The 25,184-nt window shown below is 43.2% G+C and overlaps 1 protein-coding gene across 3 annotated transcripts; it reads right to left on the bottom strand.

Moving 5' to 3' along the window:
- Positions 1 to 1,064: 1,064 nt before the first annotated feature.
- On the bottom strand, positions 1,065 to 24,851 carry gas2l3 (growth arrest-specific 2 like 3). 3 transcript variants are annotated; one of them, XM_034133710.1, is made up of 9 exons: positions 24,748 to 24,851; positions 13,149 to 13,192; positions 7,503 to 7,689; positions 6,148 to 6,266; positions 5,856 to 5,997; positions 4,879 to 4,942; positions 4,660 to 4,801; positions 3,587 to 3,691; positions 1,065 to 3,490 (listed from the first exon to the last, which is right to left on the bottom strand). In XM_034133710.1, the coding sequence occupies exons 2-9, from the start codon at positions 13,158 to 13,160 to the stop codon at positions 2,015 to 2,017; spliced, it is 2,247 nt and encodes a 748-aa protein (XP_033989601.1). In that variant the 5' UTR covers positions 13,161 to 13,192; positions 24,748 to 24,851; the 3' UTR covers positions 1,065 to 2,014. The 3 variants fall into 3 exon arrangements, with proteins under 3 accessions (XP_033989601.1, XP_033989603.1, XP_033989602.1); XM_034133712.1 differs by lacking the exon at positions 24,748 to 24,851 and adding an exon at positions 24,603 to 24,654; XM_034133711.1 differs by lacking the exon at positions 24,748 to 24,851 and adding an exon at positions 15,110 to 15,273.
- Positions 24,852 to 25,184: the final 333 nt, after the last annotated feature.

Raw genomic sequence — 25,184 nt, 5'->3', positions numbered from 1 at the left:
AGGTGTGCGTCATATGAGAGGCCCCGCCTTACATCTTCCGCCACAGATTTGGGGAAATTGGTCCGTGCGCAAAGCATTGTGGGGATTTTAAGACCGCGAAGTCTACTCATGTGCACACTCGATATTTCTCCAAACGGAGTACGCCGGGCTCGGTAGATTTCCAAGTATACTGGAGATTGGAACAGAACAGTACTTCGGCGGCACTCGATGACGTAGTATGCTTGAAATAGTGGCTCTGAAGCAGCTTTACTCGCGATTGAGAAACACCCACTGTCATTTAAATGTATCATTATGTTTAAAAACTGAATTGGACTCACTCGTGTGTTTACACTTTAAGAGTAATTCCCCCCTTCATGTCTTTTTAATCCAACGCAGCCCTGTGTAGTGCTAGTGGCAGTGCTTCTTCAGCACCAGCAGGGGGCAGCAGATTACTTCCCCTCATTGAAGGACCTGCAGACGTGATGCTCATTCTGTCAGATACTTACAATGATTTAGCTCAGAATAACTCATTAAAACAGCTTTTCAAGTCGTTTTTCTCTAACATATTCAGCATCTAAAATGCAGGATAAACATTTTATTTAATTCAGATAGCTTCCAATATGTTTTGAAAAAATGTCCCAGATAGATTTGCTTTTAGAATTGAAGCCATCTCTAAAAGTGTAATGTTATTTAGGAGAGCACAAGGATACTTCTGCTTACGATTACACATATAATACATTATTGAGGGATGTTTGTGTCCAAAATACGTTGATATGTCTTCAAGATACATTTACTTATCAAAATAAGTTGGGTTTGGTAACTAATTATCACATTACCAACCTTAAAGGCTATCAATTCTTATTAAGCGTTTTATACAGTCATTTGTATTTCACCTCAAATCCTCCGCATGTTACTAAGCACCTGTTCTTTTGTGGTTTTTCCACACAGTCTGAATACCTGCAGGACTTAGTTTGGTATTCAGGCTAAGTACATTTTACGGCTTTAGAGTGGAAACAAATCCTGAAAAAATGACTGAAGCAACAACCTGTTACAGCCTAACAGGTTGAATAACAGAGTAAGCCAAGTTAATCTTTAAAACATTTGTCCATTTATTGTTCAAAATGACAAAAAGGTAGCTGGGACAAGAGACACAATCAAAGACTCAACATTCAAACTGACAAACACGGCGGTTTCTGTAAAGTGCCAAACTGATAATATATATACACACACACACACACACACATACACCACATAGAAAACTAGATTTGTAATACACACAAACATTAGAAACCATATAAAAACGTAGGTTTAGCTCTAAGAGTTTTAGAGCATTTTTCTGTTAAAAAGAAAAGGAGGCATTTGATCAGTAGTTCACTCTGGGAAACCAAAGTCATGAGTGCTCGTACACTGTGCAATTTTTATCAGTAAAAACCATTAAACCCCCCCCGATCATCTAATACATTCTAATGCCGCTCAGAAACTAGAGATTTCTGTTGAAGGCACACAACAGGAAGATATCATTATTCAAACATACCAAACTTCACTGTCTGACTATCCGCCAGTGGAAAGGTTGTTCTCACTGGGGAGGGAAGCTCATCACACACATGATTTGTGTTCCAGTTGTGTCGCTGAACTCCAGGAAGTACACAACTTTGGTAAAAGCAGGATTCTTTGCCATCCTGCAAAAGTTCATAAAAGTGCCTTTTCCGTAACCATGGCTGTATCCTGGGCTGGTGCGTTGGGATGATAAAGCTTTGAGGTTAGTGTTGATTATGCGTTTCCTACCCTTTGTTCTGTTAAAAGTCAGAAAACACAAATCATTTGTAACGAAAGTGAAAATGTAAACGTTGTGCAAGTTTTCATGTTAAGCAGGTTAGCTGACCTTTTAAAAAAAAAAAAAGACCATTAAAATCACCACAAAGACGTAGAGAGCACGACACCTTTTGGATTAAAACATACAAAATAAAACGCTATTAAATAACAAACAAAAATAAATCTGAAGACATAAAATTAATTGCTTATTGTCTCTCAGTCCTCACGTCCTCGGCCTCCTCCTGCTGATCATCTCAAAGTACGGCTCCTCCCCCTTCCCCTTGTGTGGGGGGGCCTTCCTGCAGACACCTGGCTCGGCCCTCACAGCTTTTATGTTGGCGCTGCTTTTCTGGGGGGCAGTAGCGTCAGGTTTTACTGCTGACTTCCCGCTGGGTGGGGCCGCTTGCTTGCGTCCCACCCTCGGTGCTGTGGCTGCTGCTTTCTGATTGGCTTTACCTGCCGTAGGAGGAGGAGGGACCCGCCCGGGGACAGCAGCAGTGCTGCGTGGGGGGGCAGCAGCCACCTTTGTGGGGGCCGGCCCCTTGGCTTTGGCTGTGACGTCTTTGCTCTGCAGCAGGGAGGGGGTGGGCTTCGGCAGCACTGGAGATGCTGTCAGTGAGCAGAGGTTGGGTGCGCGGGAGCCGGGGGCCTTTGAGCTGAGGATGGGGGTCCGGGAACCAGTATTGGGAGTCTGTGAGCTCAGGGTGGAGGTCTGGGACCCATGATTGGGGGTCCGGGAGCCAGTATTGCTGGTCTGTGAGCTCAGGGTAGGGGTCTGGGAGCCATGATTGGGGGTCCGGGAGCCAGTATTGGTGGTCTGTGAGCTGAGTGGGGGGGTCCGGGATTGGGGAGATGCTGTCGTTTCATTTCTTGCGGCGATCCGCACCCTCCTGGCGGCCTCTAGTCGGAGGCGCGAGGCGGGGGATCCGGGACGCCGCTGAGCAAGGCGAGAGCGCTGGCTGGAGCCCGATGGGGGCCGGGCATCTTTTGGGGTGGGGGCCCGCACTGGTGCCGTGACGGAGCCAGGAGCACATGCAGCGATGGGGCTGGAGGGTTTGGGACATTTGGAAGACGGCTCGGGGCAGACGGGGCTTCTGGGCTGGGAGGGGGTGCTCCGTGGTGAAGGTCTGATCTTCAGCTTGGGGGCGGGCCGTGGCTCTGCAGGGGCCGTGGATGGAGTCAGGGGTCTGCGATGGAACAGGGCCCCCTGACTGCCCGGGCCGAGGGACGGCGTGGAGGGCAGAGAGGAGGAAGCTTTGGGGGGGCCGCTCAGTGCTAACTGGGTGGGCTTCCTGGGGAAGGAAGAGGCCACCTGCAGGGTCTTCTTGGGCGCTGCGGCGGCACCTCTCCTGGGCAGAGTGGGGGTGCAGGCGGGGGAGGGGGTGTAGGAGCGACACGACGGAGTCGCAGCGGGGCCCGGCTTACAGGCTGAGGAGGAGGAAGAGGAGGAGGAAGAAGAGGAGGAGGACGAGGAGATGAGGTTGTTGACAGCGGCGAGGGGGTCCATGTCAGGAGGGGGGGGTGGAGCTGCGTGGCTGTGGTGTCCTCCCAGGCCGGGGGGGCCTTTCTGATAGGCCAGGATCTTCTGCTCCAGGGTGGTGAACTGCAGCGTGCGCAGGGGGTCGTACTTCATTAGGAAGCCCCGCAGCGTGTCCCAGCCCCCCCCCACACGCACCATCACATGTTTCCCATGAAGCATCTGTGGAAGGAAATCGAGTAAGATACATGTGGTTTGATGAACCAGACATAACGTGTGTGTGGTGTGTGTGTCTGTGTGTGTGAGCATAACACTGACCCGTATGAAGAGGGTTTTGTCTCCCAGCCTGTAGCGGCCCTCGGACAGATACTCGATGGACACTCTGTTGGAACAGTTGCAGGAAGGCTCGTCCATGCCGTGCTCCTAAAAGAGGGTCATAAAACGGTAATATTAGAATAAATATTTAATCCAACAGTTACAGCTGAAGAAAAGCCTTTCATATAAGGAGTAGCTGTGAGGTCATGAGGTACAGGCGAGGTGAAGCAGACACACCGGAGTTAAGGATATAATTAAATAAATAACAGCACATGCTTCCATCTTACAAATCGGTAATTTGATGTGTAAAGGAAACAAGCGTTTGGAAGCAAATTTACTTTGATCTAAACTACCTTGCGCTTCAGTGACTGTGGTTATTTTTAGCCCAGCTGTCCTCAGGGAATAAAACTCGGATAATGTTGACCTTGTTTACCCAACTGGACGGGAATAAACCAGCCGAACACAGGGTCCAAATAAATATTTTGAAATGTAACTTGCCTACATTATATCTGTATCATGTAGAATTATAAGTGGCTTCCTGGGAGAACTTTACATTTTTGGGTGACAACACCAGAAGAGATCATGAAGAAATATTCGTACTTCTTCCTAGTAATTATCGTCGCAATATTTTAATTACAAGGAATGGGTTTAAGATGATCCGACCTCAAAAACTGCAAATGGAAATATAAAAAAAATCTGAATCTGAAGTCAAGTTCAAATCTTTCGGAAAAACGGGTGAGGTTTACAACACCAAACATTACTAATGATCCTTCTGTTAGTCGTTGACAATTAATGTGCATATGAGAACTAAATATGTATCTGTTAACCATCTACCATTATATAATAAACACATCATTGTATCCCTTTTCCCCCCCTCTTCGCAGCCTCTGCACAGTGGTAGAGACGGAGTGTGTGAGTCACAGCGTCACGTGCTCCGTTGCGATGCGTCATACCCCGCGGGGCGCTCCAACTGGGTCGCACATGGACCACCTGATATGATGCTAATGCAATCAGCTACACAGATTTATCGTTTGAGCACGTTTTCTGTTTTGGATCAGCTGTCGGTCGGGACTCACCCCCGGTTGGTAGAGACCACCATGCTGGCAGCAGACGCTGAAGGTCTTGACGGCCGGAGGCGGCTCCTCAGTCATCAGCAGAGTCTCCTCCAGCTCGATCTCCTTCTCCAGCTTCACCAGCACAGGAGGCTCCACGCCGTACCTGAGAAACACGGCACAGTTTAGGATCCCAAGTGATCGCCAATCTTTGACGGTTTGACGCTTTCTCCTCCTACTCACTTGGAGACGATGCGTCCGATCTGCAGCAGACAGAGACACACCTGCCGGGGCTCCTTGTGAAGCACTGAGGCAGAAAACACAATGAACAGTTAGATAAGGTGAAAAACGAAACTCAATTCACGTGTTACATCGGGAAACGTGACACCATAAAATAAAGATATTCCCAGAGGGGCTGCAGCGGTGATTCGTGCGGAAGAGAACAGAACTTTAAAGTCACACGAGGACATTCATTAAACATATATACACGGAAGAGTAAGGGAATCACAGCAGACGTATTCTTTCTTAATCGCATCAAGACAGTTTTTGGAAGAGCCACTACTAATGAAGTGATCCTCAGGACGGAGTACTCAGGGCGATTGCTCTGCACAACAGATCCTATTAAATCATTAAGAAGTACGGCTTAAACAACAGGGGTATTATCAGGAGCTTACAACCAGTCTAATCTGTTTTACTATGTTAACTATGAGAGGTCCACATTCGCTTTGTGGAGTTTGATTATTATTTTCATGACAGTCGGTGGTTTTATTATCTCAATCTCGGTCGATATTTGAAATTCTTAACGTAATACACTCAAGAGGAAATAATCTTAGCATCGTGCACTGGTCAATTCTGAGTGGTTGCTTCAATTGGATGTATTATTTCAGACTCTTGAGAAAAAAAATGTTTATAACTATTATAACTTTGTCTTTTTGTGTCTGCAGATTTCACTTAATTTTACCAAAGAATTAGCATTATGTAAAGCCATCGTTTGCTTAGTGAAGTCCGTACATTCGAAAAAGTAGTAACTGTGGGTTCTTGCACCACGCAACATTGATATGTACATAAGCAGGAAAGAAAACAACAATGTTAAGTGATCACAGCAAAGGTCATATTTACTCACAGGTTCACGTTTTCGGTGGCTGATGTTAGACTGAACTTAACATTTGGCCATGGTTTTTATAGGACTAGTGTTATGCCAGTTCTTGGTGGTTTCTTACCGAGGCCTTCGGACTCAAACAGGTATGTCTCCTCCACGCCGGCTTGGCGACACCACGCCAGGAAGTTAGCGGTGTTGTCGCGAGCGAAGAAGGAACCTGGAGAGGCGTCCCTCTTACATGCTATCTTCCTCTTAGGGAACACCTGTCAGGAGAAATAAACAAAGGAAAATATTGACGAGTTGGCATGACGATCACCCTGAGGAACATTTATTTGCAACAGCAGGAAGTTCAAGCGTGCTAACTGGACTTCAGATGTCCCCCCCCCCCCCTCCATGGATGCTGGCTGACTCACCGTGCCGAGCGCCGAGGGGCAGCTCACCGCCATCTTGGCCTGCAGCGCGCCGATCAGCTGGCAGAGCTTCACGCCGTTATCCAGCTCCTCCATGAAGAACTCTGCTCTCACCTCCTCGCCTGCACACCCAAGACAAAATAGAAGAATTACATTATTATTACGATTCATCAGATTTGTCTCGTTTTGTGGATCTAAACCACACTTTTAGTCCAAACTTATCACAGCCTAGAGTTAATACTTCCTTTCTCTATTAGCAGTTTCCAAAATTCAGATTTACAAAAAGGCCGCACATTGTGTGATGGTATTTCATATTTAAATAGTTTTTTCTTATCAGCTGCTTTTTATTTTAACTATCCAGAATATTTTATATTGTTTTGTTTATATTTGATATAATATTTTTCATTTTCTTTTTAATTGTTCATTTTCTTTTCCACTTTTTAAAGTATTTTAAGTGTTGTATTTTAATGTCTGAACACACTTCTGCTTCTGTGATGAAAGAATTTCCCAAATTGGGATCAATAAAGTATGTGTCTATCTATCTATCTATCTATCTATCTATCTATCTAAGGCTCTAATGACAGAGGGGGTTCTGAAAAGCCCCCTGAAAAGATATAAACTGTGGTTACATATATAAATACACATTTAAAGAAAAGAAAGAAATAAGATTTCTTCAAAAAGGGAATAGTACCAACAAATATTTTCACTCTAAAACTCACAAAAAGCTTAGTGACTCCCCTACTGACTCTCCCACGACCCCTTATTGTAAATCACCGCCCCAATAAAATCCACAAAAGGCCCTGTGAGCTGAACTCACATTGGGAACCAAATCCAGAATAGCCAGAGAACTAAGTGACAATAGATCGCCTGACAAAAGTGTATTTCCCCGCTAGAAGAGCCGCGCCTCGGGGCCCGAAACTTTATCCGCTGCACGCCACCTGTTCCTGCAGCATCCGGGCCCTCAAGCATCAGGACTCATCCGAGCAAACGGTCAAAAACTCAAAAATGTGGGATTCAGGTCAACGCGGTCACGGTACGATAACTCATGTTTAGTGTTTAGCCCCTAGAAACATTCCTCACAAGAAAAACGGTCAACTTCTAAAAAGCAGTTTCACCAGCAGTCAACAATAGAGTTAGTTTCAGTTTCCTCTCTGCTCCATTGTATCGTAAGGGACAAAAGGTGCCTGAATAACAGTGGAAACCGGATTTGGTTCCACTCTGTGCAGCGTCCAAATCCAATTACATGGTGAGCCGTGTCGATTCTGCTTCAGAGTTTTCCACGCCTCGGGAGGTTTGGACACATGTAACTACACTACAGTCAAATATAAACATCAGAATCTGTTCGAGGCAGATCTTACCCAGCATGCCGCTGAGCCAGATGGCCAGATCCTCCTGCATGGGCACCAGGGTGGCCTCGTGCCGCACCGCCAGCCACTGGTCGTACTGGAAGACGTCGGTGAGGCCGGGGCCATGTCGATGGGCCAACGGGCTGCGAGGGCACCTGGGGTTCAGCAACGGGGCATCGAACTTCTCTCCGAACCATACCTGCAGACAAGAGGAGGGACGATTAGTGACAAAATCATTGGTTAAACGCTTATGTGTTCAAAGAATATGATGCATTTCTCCCAACAATAACAAGTTGTTTTAGCTGACTTGCTAGCTGCTTTATGGTCTAATTCCCTTGCCTTTTCGACAGAAACGTGCTATTTTTATCCTATGATACTCCTAAAGCATGTGTTTTGATGTGGGGGGGGGGGGGTAATCTGTTGTTCATCTGTTTTCTTTCTTGCAAATATGAAACATGGTAGATATTTGTCACTTTCACAGACTGCACTTACACCGAAATATCCACTAATAGAGATACTTTGCAGATTAGTAACCGCTTATATACGCAATGTAAATCCAGCAACATGATGGGGGAAGATGATTAAATAAATACATTCTACATCATCTGTTGAACTCAAAGAATTACAAACACAGTGTTCTGATCTGAGGGCTACTCACGGTTAGTTTTAAGACATTAAACTTTGAAATAAATGCTTACAGTTTTGTTTACACTGCAAAACATGGTTCAACTCATCTTGAATATGTCTAAAACTGCTTACTATGGGTGGCTTTTAACCCTGAATATATAAACTATCATGCTCTAGTTAGCATTTAGCCTATCTGTGATATTATCAGAAAAGTTTAGTGTCCAGGTTGTGCTGTCACTTGTTGTGAAATGGGCTCTTAGTTATATTCCAAGTAGAACAAAGCTTCTTTTCCTCAAAAACAACTTGCAACACCCATTTAAAAGTATGTTGTTTGTTTTTAACTTTAATTGTTTGCAGGCAGAAGGCAGGGACGATCTTAAACCAGCAACAGATGTTTGTGCCCTTTGATTCACGACTCGTCCAGACATTACATAACTCTCTTTTCCCCACGTCCACTTTGACATCTGTTTGAGATACAGCCTTTAATCTTCGTTTCCATCACATGTCATGGAGCAATAATGAGAAATTGCGTCCCCTGCTGTGAATGGGTTATTGTGCTTTAGACAAGGAACAGTCTTGTGGGGGCCTTGAACTCATGGTGTTGGTGGGCCTACAAACAGGAAACCTTGTGGCCATTGGAACAGAGAGCCAGTCATAGTAATGTACTGCTGAGGCTCAGAGGCTACTGTGTGTGGGTGTGTTCGTGTGTATTTGTGTATAGCAGCTTTAATGAACCAGACACTGGATGTTTGTTGGATAATGTCAAACATCTCTTTACTTGCTGGGACTATGTAAAGATAACTGGGTATAAAGCTGTGAGAGTGAGGGGCCCTAATATACTTTTTGGGGGTTTCCCTTTCCTGTAGTGTGTTATATACAGGGGTGCACATAACTTTCTCAGTGAGGTACTCAGATGAGTTTGGTACTCCAACTTCTGTCTCCACTCAAAGTTTTTTGATGAAGCCCTCTGTATCGCGAACGTCAACAGGGGGGGGGGGGGGGGGGGTGGGGGGGGTGCTAGTGGAGTACTTCAGGAAAGTCGACGGGGGGGGGGGATATTGGTGCTAGTGGAGTACTTCAGGAAAGTCGACAGGGGGGGCTAGTTGAGTACTTCGTGACCACAGAGTGTGAACGTTGTGATCAGCTGTTTTAGCGCAGTTCTCCAGTGAAGGGGGGGAGTCTCCCTCCGCAGCCAGTTGGCGTAGTTTTGGCACAATTCCGTTGTACAGACCGACGTTAACAGCAGCCCTGTCTGTGCACACGGAGACCGACTCTGTCGTCCGGTGATCTAACCGCCTTCTGGAAAAGCTTCACAAGTACGTCGGTACGCAAATGCGCTTTGTGACACAAGTGGCGGTACGCATTTCAGATTGTTGCCGCGCATGTGTACCTGCGTACCAGTTATGTGCACCCCTGGTTATATAGGTTTTTGTGCATGTGAATGGTCTGCAAAGGCTAAAATCCCAAAGTTCCCTCCAGAGGGAGTTTCTCTCTCACACCCCCCTGCCTGAAACGCCTCCATAGAACTTCTTTGTTTACTTCCGTAGCATAGTGACATGATATCACTACCTAACACCTGCGCTACTATTGGCTAACGCTACAACACATTGTACGTGATAGACTAAGGGGCGGCACATTACTAAGTGGTTGTCCAATCACAACAGGGGCAGTCAGCGAACCAATCAGAGCAGACTGGACTCTGGTTTCAGACAGAGGGTGAAAAGAGGTGCTGCAGTACAGGCAGCATGAGAAACATTTGTTTTGTTCTTGTTTTGTTCGCTCCTCATTGTCTGTTTTGTTTTGTCTGTCCACCATGTACAGCGACCTTGGGTCCCGTGAAAGGCGCTTTATAAATTCCATTTATTATTATTATTATTATTATTATTATTATAAAGAGCTTTTTGAACATTAAAGCATGGAGACATGTTAGAGTAGTGGCACTAAATAGAAATATGAACCTGAAAAGGAGCATCATATGTCCTCTTGAATTCATTTGACTGTTTAAAATGTGGCCAATACACTTAAAATGTGCTTAATGAGGGGATTTCTATTAATAAATATTTAAAAGAATTGAGCCTTTCATATTAATGAAATGCAAACGGTGAAAACAAAGGACGACTGCAGTCATTTAGTAACACAGTTAGCATCGCCCTCGTTACCCCCACAATAGCCATTGGGATTTGTATTATTGCAGAAAAACACATTTCTCAAGACACGGAAAGCTTCAAAATAAAGCTGTGGGGTATTTACTGACGTAATTTATGTTGCAGAACAAAAAGATCTCTTGTGCTGCATTTACCCGAAACCTTATTTCAGCCATCTTACTGACAACAGACAGAGCAGCTCTTTAATGCAGGCTCAGAAAATGTGGGAATTCTCAACGAGAAAACTAAAAGATCTAAGTCAAGGCAACAGAGATCAAGACTGTAGGTCCCTATTAGTATGTGGATCAAGCTCTTAAACACTGGATCCTATCATTCCCATAATGCAACAAAAAAAAACACGTTTATCAAATCTGACCAAACCTTAGTTAATAACGCATGTCTTCCCATTAAAAAATGTGAATATAATCGGACGACGTCATCAGGTTTATTCTATTAAACTTTGTAAAAAATACATTATATAACTGTTTTCAAAGGTTGCTCCTTTAACATTGACTTCAGGCAACTCTGATTCAGTTAGCTAATTTAATAAATTAATGTGTAATCTGATTGTTTGCTGAAATGTTATCTCAATGCAAACAAATGCTTCAATGCTCTGGGAAAGGTTAAATTCCTCCACACTCGTCCCCATCAGAGAGACATTTTAACCCAGAGGTGGGAGCAAAGATGTGAGGGGGGGAATATATGCACATAATATACATAAAGCTAAAACACCTGATGTTGGAAAGTGAAAAGGTTACCTCACTTAAAAAAGAGATGAGCCAACACACACACACACATACACACACACACGTTACATAACCTGGTTCAGAAGGGCAACAACCCCCTGCAGGTTTGCAACAACATATGTGCCTTTCTCCTCATCGAGCTAATTAGAAAATAAGGCAGGGTAGTGTTTAAGTTTTAAATGAGATAATCCAGCCTCTCTCTGCCAGCTGAGTGCATATACACGCTCACCGAGAGCATTTGGACAATTAAACTAAAATCACACGTCTGTCCTCATTAAGCGCTGGAATGTGTGTTGTAATCCTGGCCTGTATGTTACTATTTGCGCTTTAAGAGTTTATCTGATGCTCTTAACCTGAGCCACTTATACTAAGGACCACTAAAACTCCCCGAAACAATAAAGTGGAAGAAAGGTAAAAAAGAAAACGGGATGTAGCAACTTTAAAAAAAACATGTCAAACCTGTGCTAGAATCACTAGCCTCATCATGTAAACTCTGTTGACCTTTGTGAAGCCATCAGTATAGACTTGTGATGTTAGTAAAACATTCAAGCCTACCAGACAATATATTTTAAAATGTGTTTTACTGTTGCATTAATAGTTGTGCACAAATGCTACTTATAGTTCCACGAGTGCGTAGATGTTCAGCATGGGTGAGCAGCGCAGTGAGTGTGAGCAGTTATTCAATGTGACTGTGCTCTACATGAGCAGTGAAGCTCCGAGAGACACTGCAGCATCACCAGCGCCTCATACAGTAGGATCAATACTCACAGGGAGATATATCATACACGCTGTACCAATATCAGACACGTTGTATCAATATCATACACGCTATACCAATATCATTCAAGCTGTACCAATAGACACAATGTACCAATATCAGACACGTTGTACCAATATCATTCAAATTGTACCAATATCATATACTTTTTACCGTTTTCTTTTATACAAACACACCATGCCAATTACAAAATGTACTACTGTTGCTTTAATTAACCAGGACGTGTCTTTAAAGGGTCATCATGTTTGCACTACGGCTGCATTTTCCATTAAATTCTCAATTATTGATTTAGTCTTTAAAATATCAGTAATTGTAAGAAATGTCGATAAGTGCCTAAGATGGCGTATTCAAATCTCAAGGATATTTATTTTACTGTCATAAATGAACAAAACTATTATATTTCTTTTGTATTATTATTCTCAAACCCAATTATTTGATTAGCAAAGTAGTTGGTGATTAATTTAATAGCTAGCAGCTAAGCAGTTAATATTTGCAGCTCTAAACTACTCTTCTCTGCGTTTTACACAAAATAAATGATATTTGAATAATATAATAGGCAGACAGGAGAATGGACCACATTATAAACTAATGTCGATGTCTTGTGGGACAGACAAACATCGTGTCTCGCCACATGTTCTATGCACAGCACAGGGATACATATTTCACATATCCACAGTCCAAGACGGGTGGGGAGGGCAAGGACTTTCCTAACCAGATGAGAGAAAACAGCCCTTCATTGCCATGGGACAATCTGTAACACGATACGTTTGTTGTTCTGGGTTTTGGGACGGATGACATCTCGTTGCTGGGAGGGAAAGGGGAAAAAGTGGTTCATTCCACCCATTCCCCTTAAAAGCTGTTCGGAGAAACTCCTCTGGGTCGAGTTCCAGTGGAACGTCAGACATGCACAACAACAAGAAGACGGCATGCCGAAACACAGGCGGGCTCACCACAGCTGCTGAGTGGGAGACAGATGTCTGCACTTTTTTTTATCCGAATACCTCCAGTCTGAGGGCTTGTTACACTACATGGCCCACAGCAGGGGCGGACTGGGACTAAAAATCAGCCCGGGCATCTCGACCGGCCCACTTCTGTACCACTAGTAAATTGTCAACGGGGGGGTGGGGGGGGTGCTAGTGACTTATCCGACCGGCCCACACCGTCGGTCCGGCCCACTTCGGTACCGGCCCATCAGGATTCGTCCCGAACGTCCCGATGGCCAGTCCGCCACTGGCCCACAGATTGGTGAGCCATGGGACTGTTCCAAACTGTAACACTACCTATGATAGCTTGAAGGACTACTCTCTGCTCTGGCCATTAAATCAAAGTACACCTGGTCCAATGTAGATGCTGATGAGCTTACCTGAACAGCCATGACTGCGATCCCAGAGGATTCACTTCTTCATTCTGTGAAGAGAGAAGACAAAGAGAAAGAAATGAAATCCAGATGTTCCTCGTCACATTACAGTTCAGAGCGTGAATAAGGAAAGTCAGGTGATCGAGCTGGTACACATATTTTGAGACGGTAAACAACATTTAAAGGTCACCTATTATGCAAAATCCACTTTTTCATGTCTTTTATACATAAACATGTGTCCCCTCTGTGTAAATAGATTCTGAAAGTTTCAGGAAAAAGATTCTCTCACTTTTTGTCCTGATCCAGATCCATTTCTATAAAAACCTGTCTGAAAATGAGCTGATCAGATTTTGGCCACTTTATGATGTCATAACGATTTTTTGGCTTGTGTAACCATTAGCCAATAACCATCCAAGGTAACCCTTGTCACCTGAATCTCCTCCTAGAGCACCATTGTGTTTATTTTAACCAAATATCTCTCAGAGGGGCGTGGGGAGTGGCTCCTTATTTTCATCTAAAGTAAAAGACACAGAATCAGCACTTTTGAAACAGGGCTGAAACAGAGGGGATTATGGGATGCTGCAATGATCTGTTTGGTATTTCGAGCCAAACACTTCAGAGACATGTTTTGTAAATATCTGAGACCTATCATTTATTGATGAAAAACAGTATAATAGGGGACCTTTAAGCTAAACTAAGCTAAGCATCCCAAGTTCTATAACCATACTTCATGTCTAAGTAAGGACAACCAATTAGCACATTTCTTAAAATGTCAAACTAGAAAAGAAAACCACATCATCAATTCATGGAGTGCAGTAAAGAACATTGTCCTAATCCATAATAATATAAATGTTATTTATTTCCCATGTTGGTTCACTACCATACTATTTGTATCGACTCATACAACATGTTCAGTTAACATTTTTGATTAGTTATCATTGGTTGTTCCACTTAATTAAATGAAGATGAAGATGAAGTTTAGCAGCTAAGATTCTTTACGTCTTTTGATATATTTAGCATTTAGCACTACACAGACATCTTCTGGTTCCTGGTCAAGAAGGAGCTATGAGAAGCCCTGTGAATGACCTGCATCCCCCAACCAATGACTTAAGCTTCACTCAGGACATACACAGATTATAACTTAAATATTTTATACCAATTGTACAGTTATGCCTCTACCCAACTAAAGTACACATGCACCTTTGATGCTTCTTTGGCAAAAAGTCCACCAATTTCTTATGAATGCATCATAAATTCACAAGAAATTATTAAGACATTTAGCCAAGTGTCCTGGTGAATCATTTGGGAAAGTTGAGAAGTAATGAAATGGGACAGTTGAACAGGAAATAAGCTGCTAACGGACCACTGGGTTTAAACCGGCCAGGATGTTGTTGTGTTTTCTGGACACACAGTGAGTTTTAGTAGATCAGACTTTCTCACGAGGAAGTGATGAGGTTACTCCGAGTGCTCCTCTCTGCCCTTTCCCACACAGGATGTGAAGGATTACCCCAGCGCTCAAGCGTCCCAGAGGGTGTGTGTTTGACAAAGGGAGGCAGTGGGTGGGGGGAGAAAGCAATCACAAGCAAGTAGATCCTAATAACATTGATAATTTGGTCAACACAGCTGAGGCCATAGTCTCATACCAGCACCCTCCCCCCAATGCCCTGCACCGCACAAATATCAACTCAAATAAACCTGACACTGCACTATAGAAGGGCTTTGTGAAACTTCCAGAAGCATGGAGATTTCCACTGATGTCATCATACATATAGAGATGAGGCAACAAAAACTGAATTATCATCCAGATATGCCTTTAAAGCCACTTAAAGCTCCAGTAGTTCATTAGAGGCCTGACTGAGAATGCTGTGTGCCGTCATCCGACACCCAAAACTGCAGCTCAGGACAGAGAAGATGCAAGTCAGCGGTCAAGGACGAGATGGGAAGGATGACAACACAAGACAACTTACCTCAGAGTTGAAAGCGTGTGGTACCGTGCGAGGAAACTGTGCCGAACAACTGCGATCAGCCTCAAAAGCACATCCTCGTCAATGCGGAGTCAAAACCCTGCGCTACGCTGCGTACTGTCCTGCCAGAGAGAGGCTCTACGAGTGAGCAGGGGAGGGAAGGCGGCGAGGGACTGACAGGGAGGGAGGATGGATGAGAGGAGGAGGAGGTGCAACAAGGAGAGCCCTGACTAATGAAGTGGCTTCGCTTCACTAAGCCCTAGCCGGCCCCCCTGCTTCCCCTAACAATCCTGTCACGGCGGGACCCTCTCACAAAGCCTCCATTGTTTTGTTAGCTTGCCATCCTCTCCAACACACATGAGAAAAGGGGGGGAAGTTACCTCCACTTCCTTTTCATCTTCCACCTCAGTAGTACGTTTGGTGTGGGAAGCAAAATAAGATTCCCTTTCTGTCTTTTTTTAGGGTTGTTCATATCAAGAAAGATTAAAAGTCTGAGCGATTAATCCAATTTTAATTACACCTTCCAATGTTTTATGAAAAGCTCCATGATCCCTGCGCCATTGTCAGTTGGGGCAAACTGTCACCCACCCACCCATCTGGAAACACGTCTTGAACCCTGTCTCTTTGCCACGCTCTGTGGGTATGACTTTTTTTAGCAATGTCATCACCATCACAAGTGTCATCCTGATTGTGTTTTTTGCTAAATCCAGCAAATCCAAGAGATGACGCCATGTGGAAAGAGTTTCAACAAGTTGCCTTAGAGAGAGGAAACTCTCAGGAAGCAAAGAAGAACAAAACACATGACGTCATGCTATCGACAGATGTTGGTTTTCCGCATCTGCTCTAATGCTGCGCAGTCAGACTGATAACATTCTGTGAACATCCTGTTAAATATCAATGGTCCTGATGCACAATGAGAGACATGAAAAAAAGTGAATCCCTAAAAAAAAGCCTTAATTCTTCACTTCAAATATCTTTGAAGATAGCTCAACATGTTCCAAGTTATTCATCTTGCTCTGAAAAATCCAATCATACAGTTTTTAGGATACATTGCATATGAAACTCATTTGAATACCTACTGACTTGTGAAGGAAAATGAATGGAAATGTCATTGTGATAGATTAAAGCAATTTCCTCAAGGCAACAAAAAAGGAAGAATTAGAAACAGTGATGGAACGATGACATTAAGGATTTCGGAAAAAGGGTAGCGGTCTGGGATTGCTCTGATTCTCAGCATTTAGGCGTGCAAAAAGCCTTACACTCAACAATGTAAAGGACAAAGGGCAAATCTTTGGCTGTGGACTCCAGTTGTGTGCATCTGGGGCCCAGCAGATTCCCTCTAGGGACCAAAGGCCCCCACACACAGTCAAATGTCAAGCACAGAGGAGGGCGAGAGAACCGAGCCAAAAAGGGGAGGCAGGGACAAAACATGTTTTATAATGGTGGTAAACTTAGGCGTGGCATGCTGAAAGGGCAGGGCTCGACACAGTGACACCGAGCACTACCACGCACATTCCCCAACGGTCGCCTGGGTAAAAAACACTCGACAATGCTGCCACTCTTCTGCCATCCATCTGAAATGTGCCGTTTCCTCCGTCACCTCGCTGCTGCTCCAAGCAAGATGTTAAATCAGAAGACTTGACCGTTTTTGCGAATAAGTTAAGTCTTTGGGTTCGACTACGCAGCTGAGTTTCATTGGGGATCAACTTACATCGTCAAGCTCATGGTGAAGCTGTACTTTGTATCAACAATGGTATTTTTGGGTGTTTCGATGAATAGAACATAGTGGGAAGTTTCAACTTTCTAACAACCCTAATTCGCCATTCACCACACATAAGCTTTTGTTCAGGTGCACATTTGAGCCATTGCTATGTTTGTAAAGCCTCATTATGGTTAACTGAGGAATAGGAATCTATGACCCTAAAGACCCAGGTCAGGTTTGGGTTGACAAACCAGTAATTCTCGTTTTGAGTGAAATAAAAGCTTTGTTGCGGGTTTCCGCCACTTAGGAAGCCATCTCCAGACTGCATGGATTTACCCACTTTTTAAGCATTAACCTCAGATGGCACCTACAGATGTTACATTTATAAAAGCATTGCTGCATAATAGAGACTGCAGATTTCACGCATTATTCAGTGTAATAATCAAATTCGATACTAATTCTTGCTACTGTATTTCCACTGGAAATATAATTTTGATACGTTGTATTCACAAACAGAAAATTAAAAGTTGATGGTGAAAATTACAAAATGTCTTTCCAAATAAATCTTTAACTGAACATTTGAGGGATGTCTTTATATAAACACACACCATCACAACTAGTTGAGCTAACTTTCCTTATTAAAAGGCCTATTTTTCTCCTTATAGTGCTCAACACACCATCCACTTCCTGCCTTGAAAAGGTGCTGAATAAATAAAAGGAATTGCCTTTGTCTGGGTAGAAATGAGCGGAATAATGGACTTGGAGCCTATTAAAGGAAAGGGATCTAGTACGAGTGTCCCTGTAGCCCCAACTAAACATAGATGCTGTGTGTGTGTGTTTTGTTGCGGGTGGGGGTGGTACATCTGTCCGCATGTTACCCACGCAGGTCACTTCTCTCTCTCGCTCTCTGGTCGTAGCTAGTAATCATTTAAGAGGATCAGCGCTATTCCAGACAGTTGAGTGCATCCACCTCCACGACGCTCCGTCATCACAACACACAGCACGTGGCGCACGCATGCCGCCTGCCCTGCGGCATTCCGGGCAACCATGCATAAGAGCAAAAAAATAAACGAGAACATATTATATAATGAATTAAAAAGGTAGATGATTCATGCTGTGACGTCTTTTGATTTCCAATTGTGTCAGTTGAATGAAGACGGAGAGAACAGGGGTCAAAAAACTAAAAACAAGTGGGCCATGTGCAGTTTTAGGAACCTCAAGGGGTCTGCCTGATTTGTTTTTTAAGTCCTCAGAGAAAGTAATGATTTATTCACTATTCACTATTCACTGTAGGGATGCTCCGATCAGGGTTTTTGGGGCCGATCGCCAGAATCAGAATCGGCCGATACCGATCATAGGGCGGGTGGGGGCTATGGGGATCTTCCATTTAAAGTGTTGTATTGTGAATTGTGTAGCAGAGTTTCCGTTAGCCGGTAATTACCGGACTATGACCGGTAATATATGCTGATGTTTAAAACTCAGTTAATGGGGCTCAGTTTTATATTGCTTCAGTTTATAATCGTAACGGATCGAAAAGTTCAGATTCATTTTTCAATAAATGCACAAACAACATCATTATTACATTCAAATGAAGTACATTATTCAAGTTTACATTAACTTTGGATAATAACATGGGAGAAACTGAGCCTCTCTTTTCCTCTCTCCCTCTCCCCCTCTCTCTCTCTCCTGACAGCCCGTCAGTATCTCATGCAGCTCACTGATCCAGTAATGAGTGACCCGACAGTGAAGAATAAACGTATAACTAGTTTAGCTTGTTCCAGAGGTAGATAAAATAGCTAAGTGTGATGTTCTAACTTGAAGTGTGTGTTTTGCTCCGCTCACCGCTCCGTCACAGCGGGTGGAGCTGCAGGATTTCTGCTTCACACACGTTGCATACCACTATTTTATTGTCTTTTTCGGACACCTTAAAAACTGCCAGATAGGTGAAGCCATTTTGGCGAGCTTCTTTTGCCGCGCACAGAGAAAAGTCTCATGTATTTTACGTCATCTGATCGGCTCTCCTGATCGGCCTTTATAGAGAGCACCGATCACACTATTAAGAGTGAATATCGGCCGATAACGATCGGCGGCCGATCGGAGCATCCCTAATTCTCTGGAAGTTAACACAATTAAGGCATGTGCTATAGTAGCTTTGAACCACTGGTAAGGCACTGGTTTGAGTACCTTACAAGTGGCTCAAAGCCAGGAGGTTTAAAAAACTCCCCATGTCTCATAACAACTTTTACCTATAACAGAATAGTTTCTAGCATTGCACCAAAAAGGGTTGAAAATGGATAGTATGACTGGAGAATCATTTTTCCGGGGAATGAATGCAGATTGTAACCTTTCTCACTGAAGACCAATCGAGATGTTAGTGTTCTTTGTCCTGTGGGAAATGTATCTAAGAGGTTTTTTAAGTGAAAAGGAAGCCCTATTTTTAGCTATTTAATGTGATAAGTTGAGCAGACAGAAACGCATGAGTAATAGCTGAGTGTGTGTACCCAGTGCCCGCAGTGCTAAGAGGCTGCGGGCCAGTGAACCTCCTGCAGTCCAAAAGGGTTCTGCTAAGCCAAACTTCCCCCAGGAGAATACCAACTCCTCCTCTATTAAACTCCTTCCTGCTGAGCCCTTTGTGTCTGGACTTAATTACCCTGTCACCGGAGCATTTCATTAAAGCCTGGCCTCCTCTTTTCATTACAGATGGGGTCCGGCCACAGTGTGCTGAGAGGGAAATGCATTCAGTCGAGGAGAAAGAAAGAGTAAATATAGCTGTTGAACTGAGCACGACATTCAATGAAACTATACTTTTTTAAGTAAATCAGTCGCCAACTGATTTTGGCGGCCTGTACAAGCTTGCTCTTCATGGCTTTCTAAAGACTGTCCCTCTTTCAAGTAGGATTAACACATTTCTGGGCCTTCTTCCTCTCTGAGGTGAGACAGGGAGTAAAGTCCATCTTAAAGGCTTGAAAGAGTGGGAGCCACCTGCCAATCCCATTTTGATTTGTTGACGCTAATCCACAGCTCACTACACGCCACCGGGTCATTCTGTGGATTTGAAGCCACCCACTGCTGGCTCAGGATCAGGCATCCCGCCCTGCCTGCAATAACCTTAACCAGCAGAGGAGCCATGCAAGCTGATTCCAGGCCAGTGAAAACAAAGAGACCATCAGTTTGCAGCACACAGACTCCTTCATGTAGGACGCCACACAAGAATATCCTTGAGTAAGACATAAGATACAATCAGACATCTTGTATTCACCCAAAGCATATTGTTGACTTGAGCTTTAACATCAGCTGACCACACAATCGCTCTCAAATGGTTATGTCTTTAAAGAAATTCTGGAGCAGTTCAGTTGTGGTGATAACACTAGTTGAACCAATCAAACAAAGCATACCATCTATGCATAATTTCATTCGTTAAAAAAAAAAAAACATTCTTGTTGGAGTAGTAGCCCATTTGCGTGTTGCGCATGTGTGAGTGGCAATAACTCTCCTTACCAGCAGGCGGCTGTAGTGTGTATTTGTCCTTCAAAAGAGGCAACAACCGGAAGACAGACTGCGTGATACACCGAGAGAAGAAGAACAGACTGCGTGATATAAACAAACAACAAATAGCGTGTTCCATTTTCACTCTACAGCGAGAAGCTCATGGGGTTTTCACGAACCTGTGTCGAGAGCTGGAGTTAAATGAAATCTCAGATTTGCCTTCTTAATAATTTGTTTGGGTCCCTCACTTCCGTTTCGCTTCTCATGCACTGATTCGCTAAGCTGAACAGCCAATCAGAGTGATTTCTTTAGCCGACGGCCTTTTACCGACAGCCTACCGATTCGGCGGAAGGTGTCGGCACAATCGAAAAGACACGACGGGGCGGCACACACCAATCTGAGTAGGGCGACAGGACGCTCATTGACGGCCAGACATCTATCGACGCCGAAAATCGGCTTGGTGTGTAAGGACCTTTGCACAATATGTCGGTTGAGACAAATACACAATTTCAAAGTGATCTCTAAATTGACCAAAGCCCATCACGCAATTTCACAACTTTTCCAACAGCAAACTAAATAATAACGAGCAACACTTATCAGTTTTGTGAAGAGAATATCCAAACAGCGAGTCAATGTTTAACAGGAGCTACAAGATAACTGACCAGACTGTATGGTAGGCAGTGTTTATGAAAGCATATGAATGAAGGGGCTGTGTGATGCAGTCAGGTGACACATCATATGCTGTGTTTGTTTGAAACACATACACAGCTTGGCTTCAGAGTTAATATCTCCACAGTTTTCAACGTATTTCTCCTCGGTTTTGGAGCTGCAGCCAAAACCACAACCACAACAAGGCAGTTCTCCAACTGAGTTTCATCATGGAGGCAGACCTTTCCAACTGAAAAGCCCGATCTTACAGTTAAAGTTTCCATGTTCAGAGTGTTCCTCGTTATTTTTAAAACCAATGCCAACATGATGTCAGCCAGCAGTTCAGCCAATCATCAGCAAGAGCGTGCAGTCGGGCATCATTCAAGCTGCAAATCGCTTCAATGGCAGCACAGTCATCATGTAGGCTGGCAGTTTAAAATAACGGAACAGAGCACACCATCATGACTGTTGATCTTTCTTCAAAGGATGCATAACTGATGGTCATCCCATAATGAACCGTGCGTCACATCATGCGTTCATTAAATGAATGCACTGGGACGTGAAACTGTTGACAGATGAGCGTACCAGGATGCTTCTTTATTGTCAAAATGAGGTAATCACCCTTCCTTTAGGGATCACACTGCACAGGATATCTTCTTCACAGCAAACGATAACATGGTTTGGCCAATAATGGAGGATTTGTTAACCAAAAGCATCCATAAACAAAAGCTTGACAGGGGTCAGTTCAGATAAGCCTCTGTGGCCCAAACACCCTTGCTGGCCCCCCCCTACTCTTCACAAAAGGTCAGGACAAGAGGACATGAAAGGTCAAGGGGTCATCAGGCTCAGCCTTATTAGCCACATTTGTTTGTCACATAATCATCCTAGTTAGTGTTTGTTGGGATGGTTGGGGGGGGGTTAAAAACGGTGTTACCTTTCACCTTAATAGGCCTCATCAGTGTTGGTGACACTTAAATCTCCTGTAAGCAACACACTAACAAACCCGTAAATAGTGATAAATATATATTTTTACAAGATGACATTTGAATGGAAACAAAGGAAACTCAAATTAAAGAAGCACTTTACTGTAGTCAAAGTTGCCGGTGTTAGATACATGTCAATAATGACTGCCAAATAACGGGTTTTTTTTAAGGCTGGGTAACGTTATACTAGAGCCAGCAACTCTCCAGACACCAACGGCCTTGTACCAGCAAAGAAGACGGATATAATGATTGAACAAACCTCAACAATTGCACAATAATGACAATATCGATATAAATGTTAATCATCAGCTCAAACTTTGAACATGGTATCTGTGTTGTAACTCTGTTTGTTTTAGGAAACCTTGCAAGGTATATGAAGAAACCGACGAAAGCAGTTGGAGGCCGTAATTTATGTGATTTTAAAAACTGCACGAGAGACTAAGATAAAGCAATTCATGTTAAAAAGGTATTTTCTGCACGATCACACTCTTGAGTTTTGAGTATACTGTCAAGCATTTCCTACCTATCTTTTCTAGATGTTATGTGTCTCTGGGAGGTTTTTGTATTGAATCTGGGTTTGAGGGGCATTGTATTAGGTACCATCAACTTTTTTTTTTTTATCGACTACATTTTTTTTATAAATTATCCCATCAAAAGGATACAAAAATGACCCATTAGTTTCACGTCATATGCAAGTGATGCAAACCATGCACATATGTGGGACAAACTGTGTACCCCTTTAAAAAGGTATCACACATATCCCCCAAATAACAATACCCCATTACACACACACAAATAAATGAAGGGTAATCCTAGATTTCATTATCCCCATTGTGTCAACACACGCAGCATCGCAGCCCATGTGTGCCCACGTGCATGTTTAACTCATTAAGCCTGCTTTGTCTCAGCTGGTGTGTGTGCGTGCATGCGTGTGTGTGTCAGTGTGTGTATCAGTCTGAACTTCCTTCGGGAGCCCAAGCTGTGAGGCCTGATGCCAAAGATCAGGCAGATGGTGGTTATTAAGTTGGAATTGGGTTGTTGTGTTTTGTGACAGCTTTGTGTAGTATAGTATACAGTACAGTACTGCAAGAAAGTGTTTCCTTGGTGCTTGTTAGAAAACACTTCATTTTGACTCATGAGTGACTCAGACTGACTAATAACTGAAGTAAACAGATATGGTTCTAAACATGTATTATTTTGAATTGTATTTTAGTGAACATGTATTGTTTGAACTGTTTTAAGTAATCACATATATAGATATTGTATTCTCACTTACAACTCACTGACCCAGAGATCCTGTTACACACACATACACCTCCTCCCACCAGCACACACACACACATATTATTTTCAAGGTTCTTTCTCGGCATCAATATATCTGTGCACAATGTTTGGTTGTCTGGGAAAGAATAGTTTGTGTGAAATATTCCTTGGGAAAGTAAGGGAGTGAATATCGGTGCAGAGATAAGATTGACTCTGCCCTTGTGTACTTCCGAATCTCAGAAGAAAACATACTTTTTCTCAGAACTCTGATTCGCTGTATTGGACCCGACCAGAAGTGAATCCAACCAGTAAAAACACCTGGGGGAGTGAGCAGCTCACACAGCTCCTCCCCACGGACTCTCTGATTAGCTTCGGAGTAAAATGGGAAGGAAGAATTTAACACATCTCCGCCCCAAAATATGAATATGAATACTGTTGTTTTTGCATGTAAAATGCTTCTTGTTTGCTGACTGGCTGGTCCCGATACCTGTATCGCACCGCAGTAGAAACCTGAAGTCCGGAGTACTCTGTAAAACTTGTATACGTGTTTTGTTTCTTACCAGTAAAATCAGATTATTGTTATAACCTTTAATTCCGGTGTTTTGAATTCCTTTCTTTATTAAATATAACCAGCCTCATCTAACGAACGGCGCGTAGCGGAGGGGGGCTTTCAGCCACCATCCAACAGTGTTTGCTACAACACTCAGACTGACTAATAACTCAGTTAATGGGGTTGTTGCCAATTCGTCTAGTGATTGTGGCTGATAACCTCAAGTGTTTTGATATCAATACCTAGCTTAGTGCAGCTTTAAGACACTTAACATTTTAAATCTGGGAGCACATTTAACTGATCACTGACTGAAACTAATCTGAGGGTAAGTCTACCTCTCAACTAACCATTATCTTCTCCATTAATTAATTGTTTCCTTTTCGGTTTTGATAAGGTCAGAAAATGTGGAAATGTTAATCACTGATTGCCAAGTCTCAAGAAGTATCCACAGAAGTCTCAGAAACAGTCAGTGTACTGTCATAGAGGAAAAAATAAACCAGAAAATGTTCAAATTTCACAAGCTGTTATCAGATAATTTACTTTTATTACTAAAACCAATAAATCCATTATCAAATGAGTGGTCAACTAGTCAATCAATCACCTCACTTTATCTTTGCTAAGACCTGTCAATGTCAAATACCTGCCCATATGTTACAGACAGTGAAGTATGTAAAGTGCATGAATGTGAGTTAGTTTAAATGGTATTGTAAGAATGGAAGCCTACATTGTTAAATATATGATTCATTACCATAGCAACCGAAAATAGACCTTAAACTAGCTAGAAATGATTGATAAAATATCATAATGTCCATCCCACTTCAAACTCCTGGCAGATTTCACATCTTTATGGAGTTTAAAACACACCCTGTCTGCTCCCAGTGTCCACGCGGCTCCCTCATGGATTTTTGGGGAAGAAACAGGAGGAGTTTCCTTAAGAGACGAAAACTTTGTGATAAACTAAACAACAATTTATTCCCGTTAAATTGAAGTAGTAAAGTGTCAGACTTACCAGCAACAGTGATGGGTACAGAGGAGCAGACGTAAACAGTGCGTCCCCGTGTCAAAATCATATGTAAAAAATGCACAGTTGTTCTTCAGTGATCGATCGCGAGCTACTTTCTACTCTCTCTCTGGTTCTGCAGCTGCGTGCCTGAGTCTTTCGAATCAGCCAATCAGAGCGCTCCGGTGGCTGGGGGCGGGGCCACAGCCTCACCTGAGTGTCATTACACCAAATAATACAAGTAAAATACAATATAATAATTTAAATGCCCAAATAAAGTTGTGAAAGATGTATAAGTCCCAGAATAACATTGTTATAGTGAGTTTTCAATAAATAAGCACGTTTTATTTGTCACATCGTTTTTATCTTCACGGTCAACTTTGATATTTTCCCTCTTTTAGTTCTGTTTTATCTTCTATTTTGAGATGTTTATATTGTATAATTGC

Source organism: Trematomus bernacchii, unplaced genomic scaffold (genome assembly GCF_902827165.1).
Source record: "Trematomus bernacchii unplaced genomic scaffold, fTreBer1.1, whole genome shotgun sequence".
NCBI classification, from domain to species: domain Eukaryota; kingdom Metazoa; phylum Chordata; class Actinopteri; order Perciformes; family Nototheniidae; genus Trematomus; species Trematomus bernacchii.
Note: the sequence above shows the minus strand (reverse complement) of the source record. Positions and strands in the feature narration are given on the sequence as shown.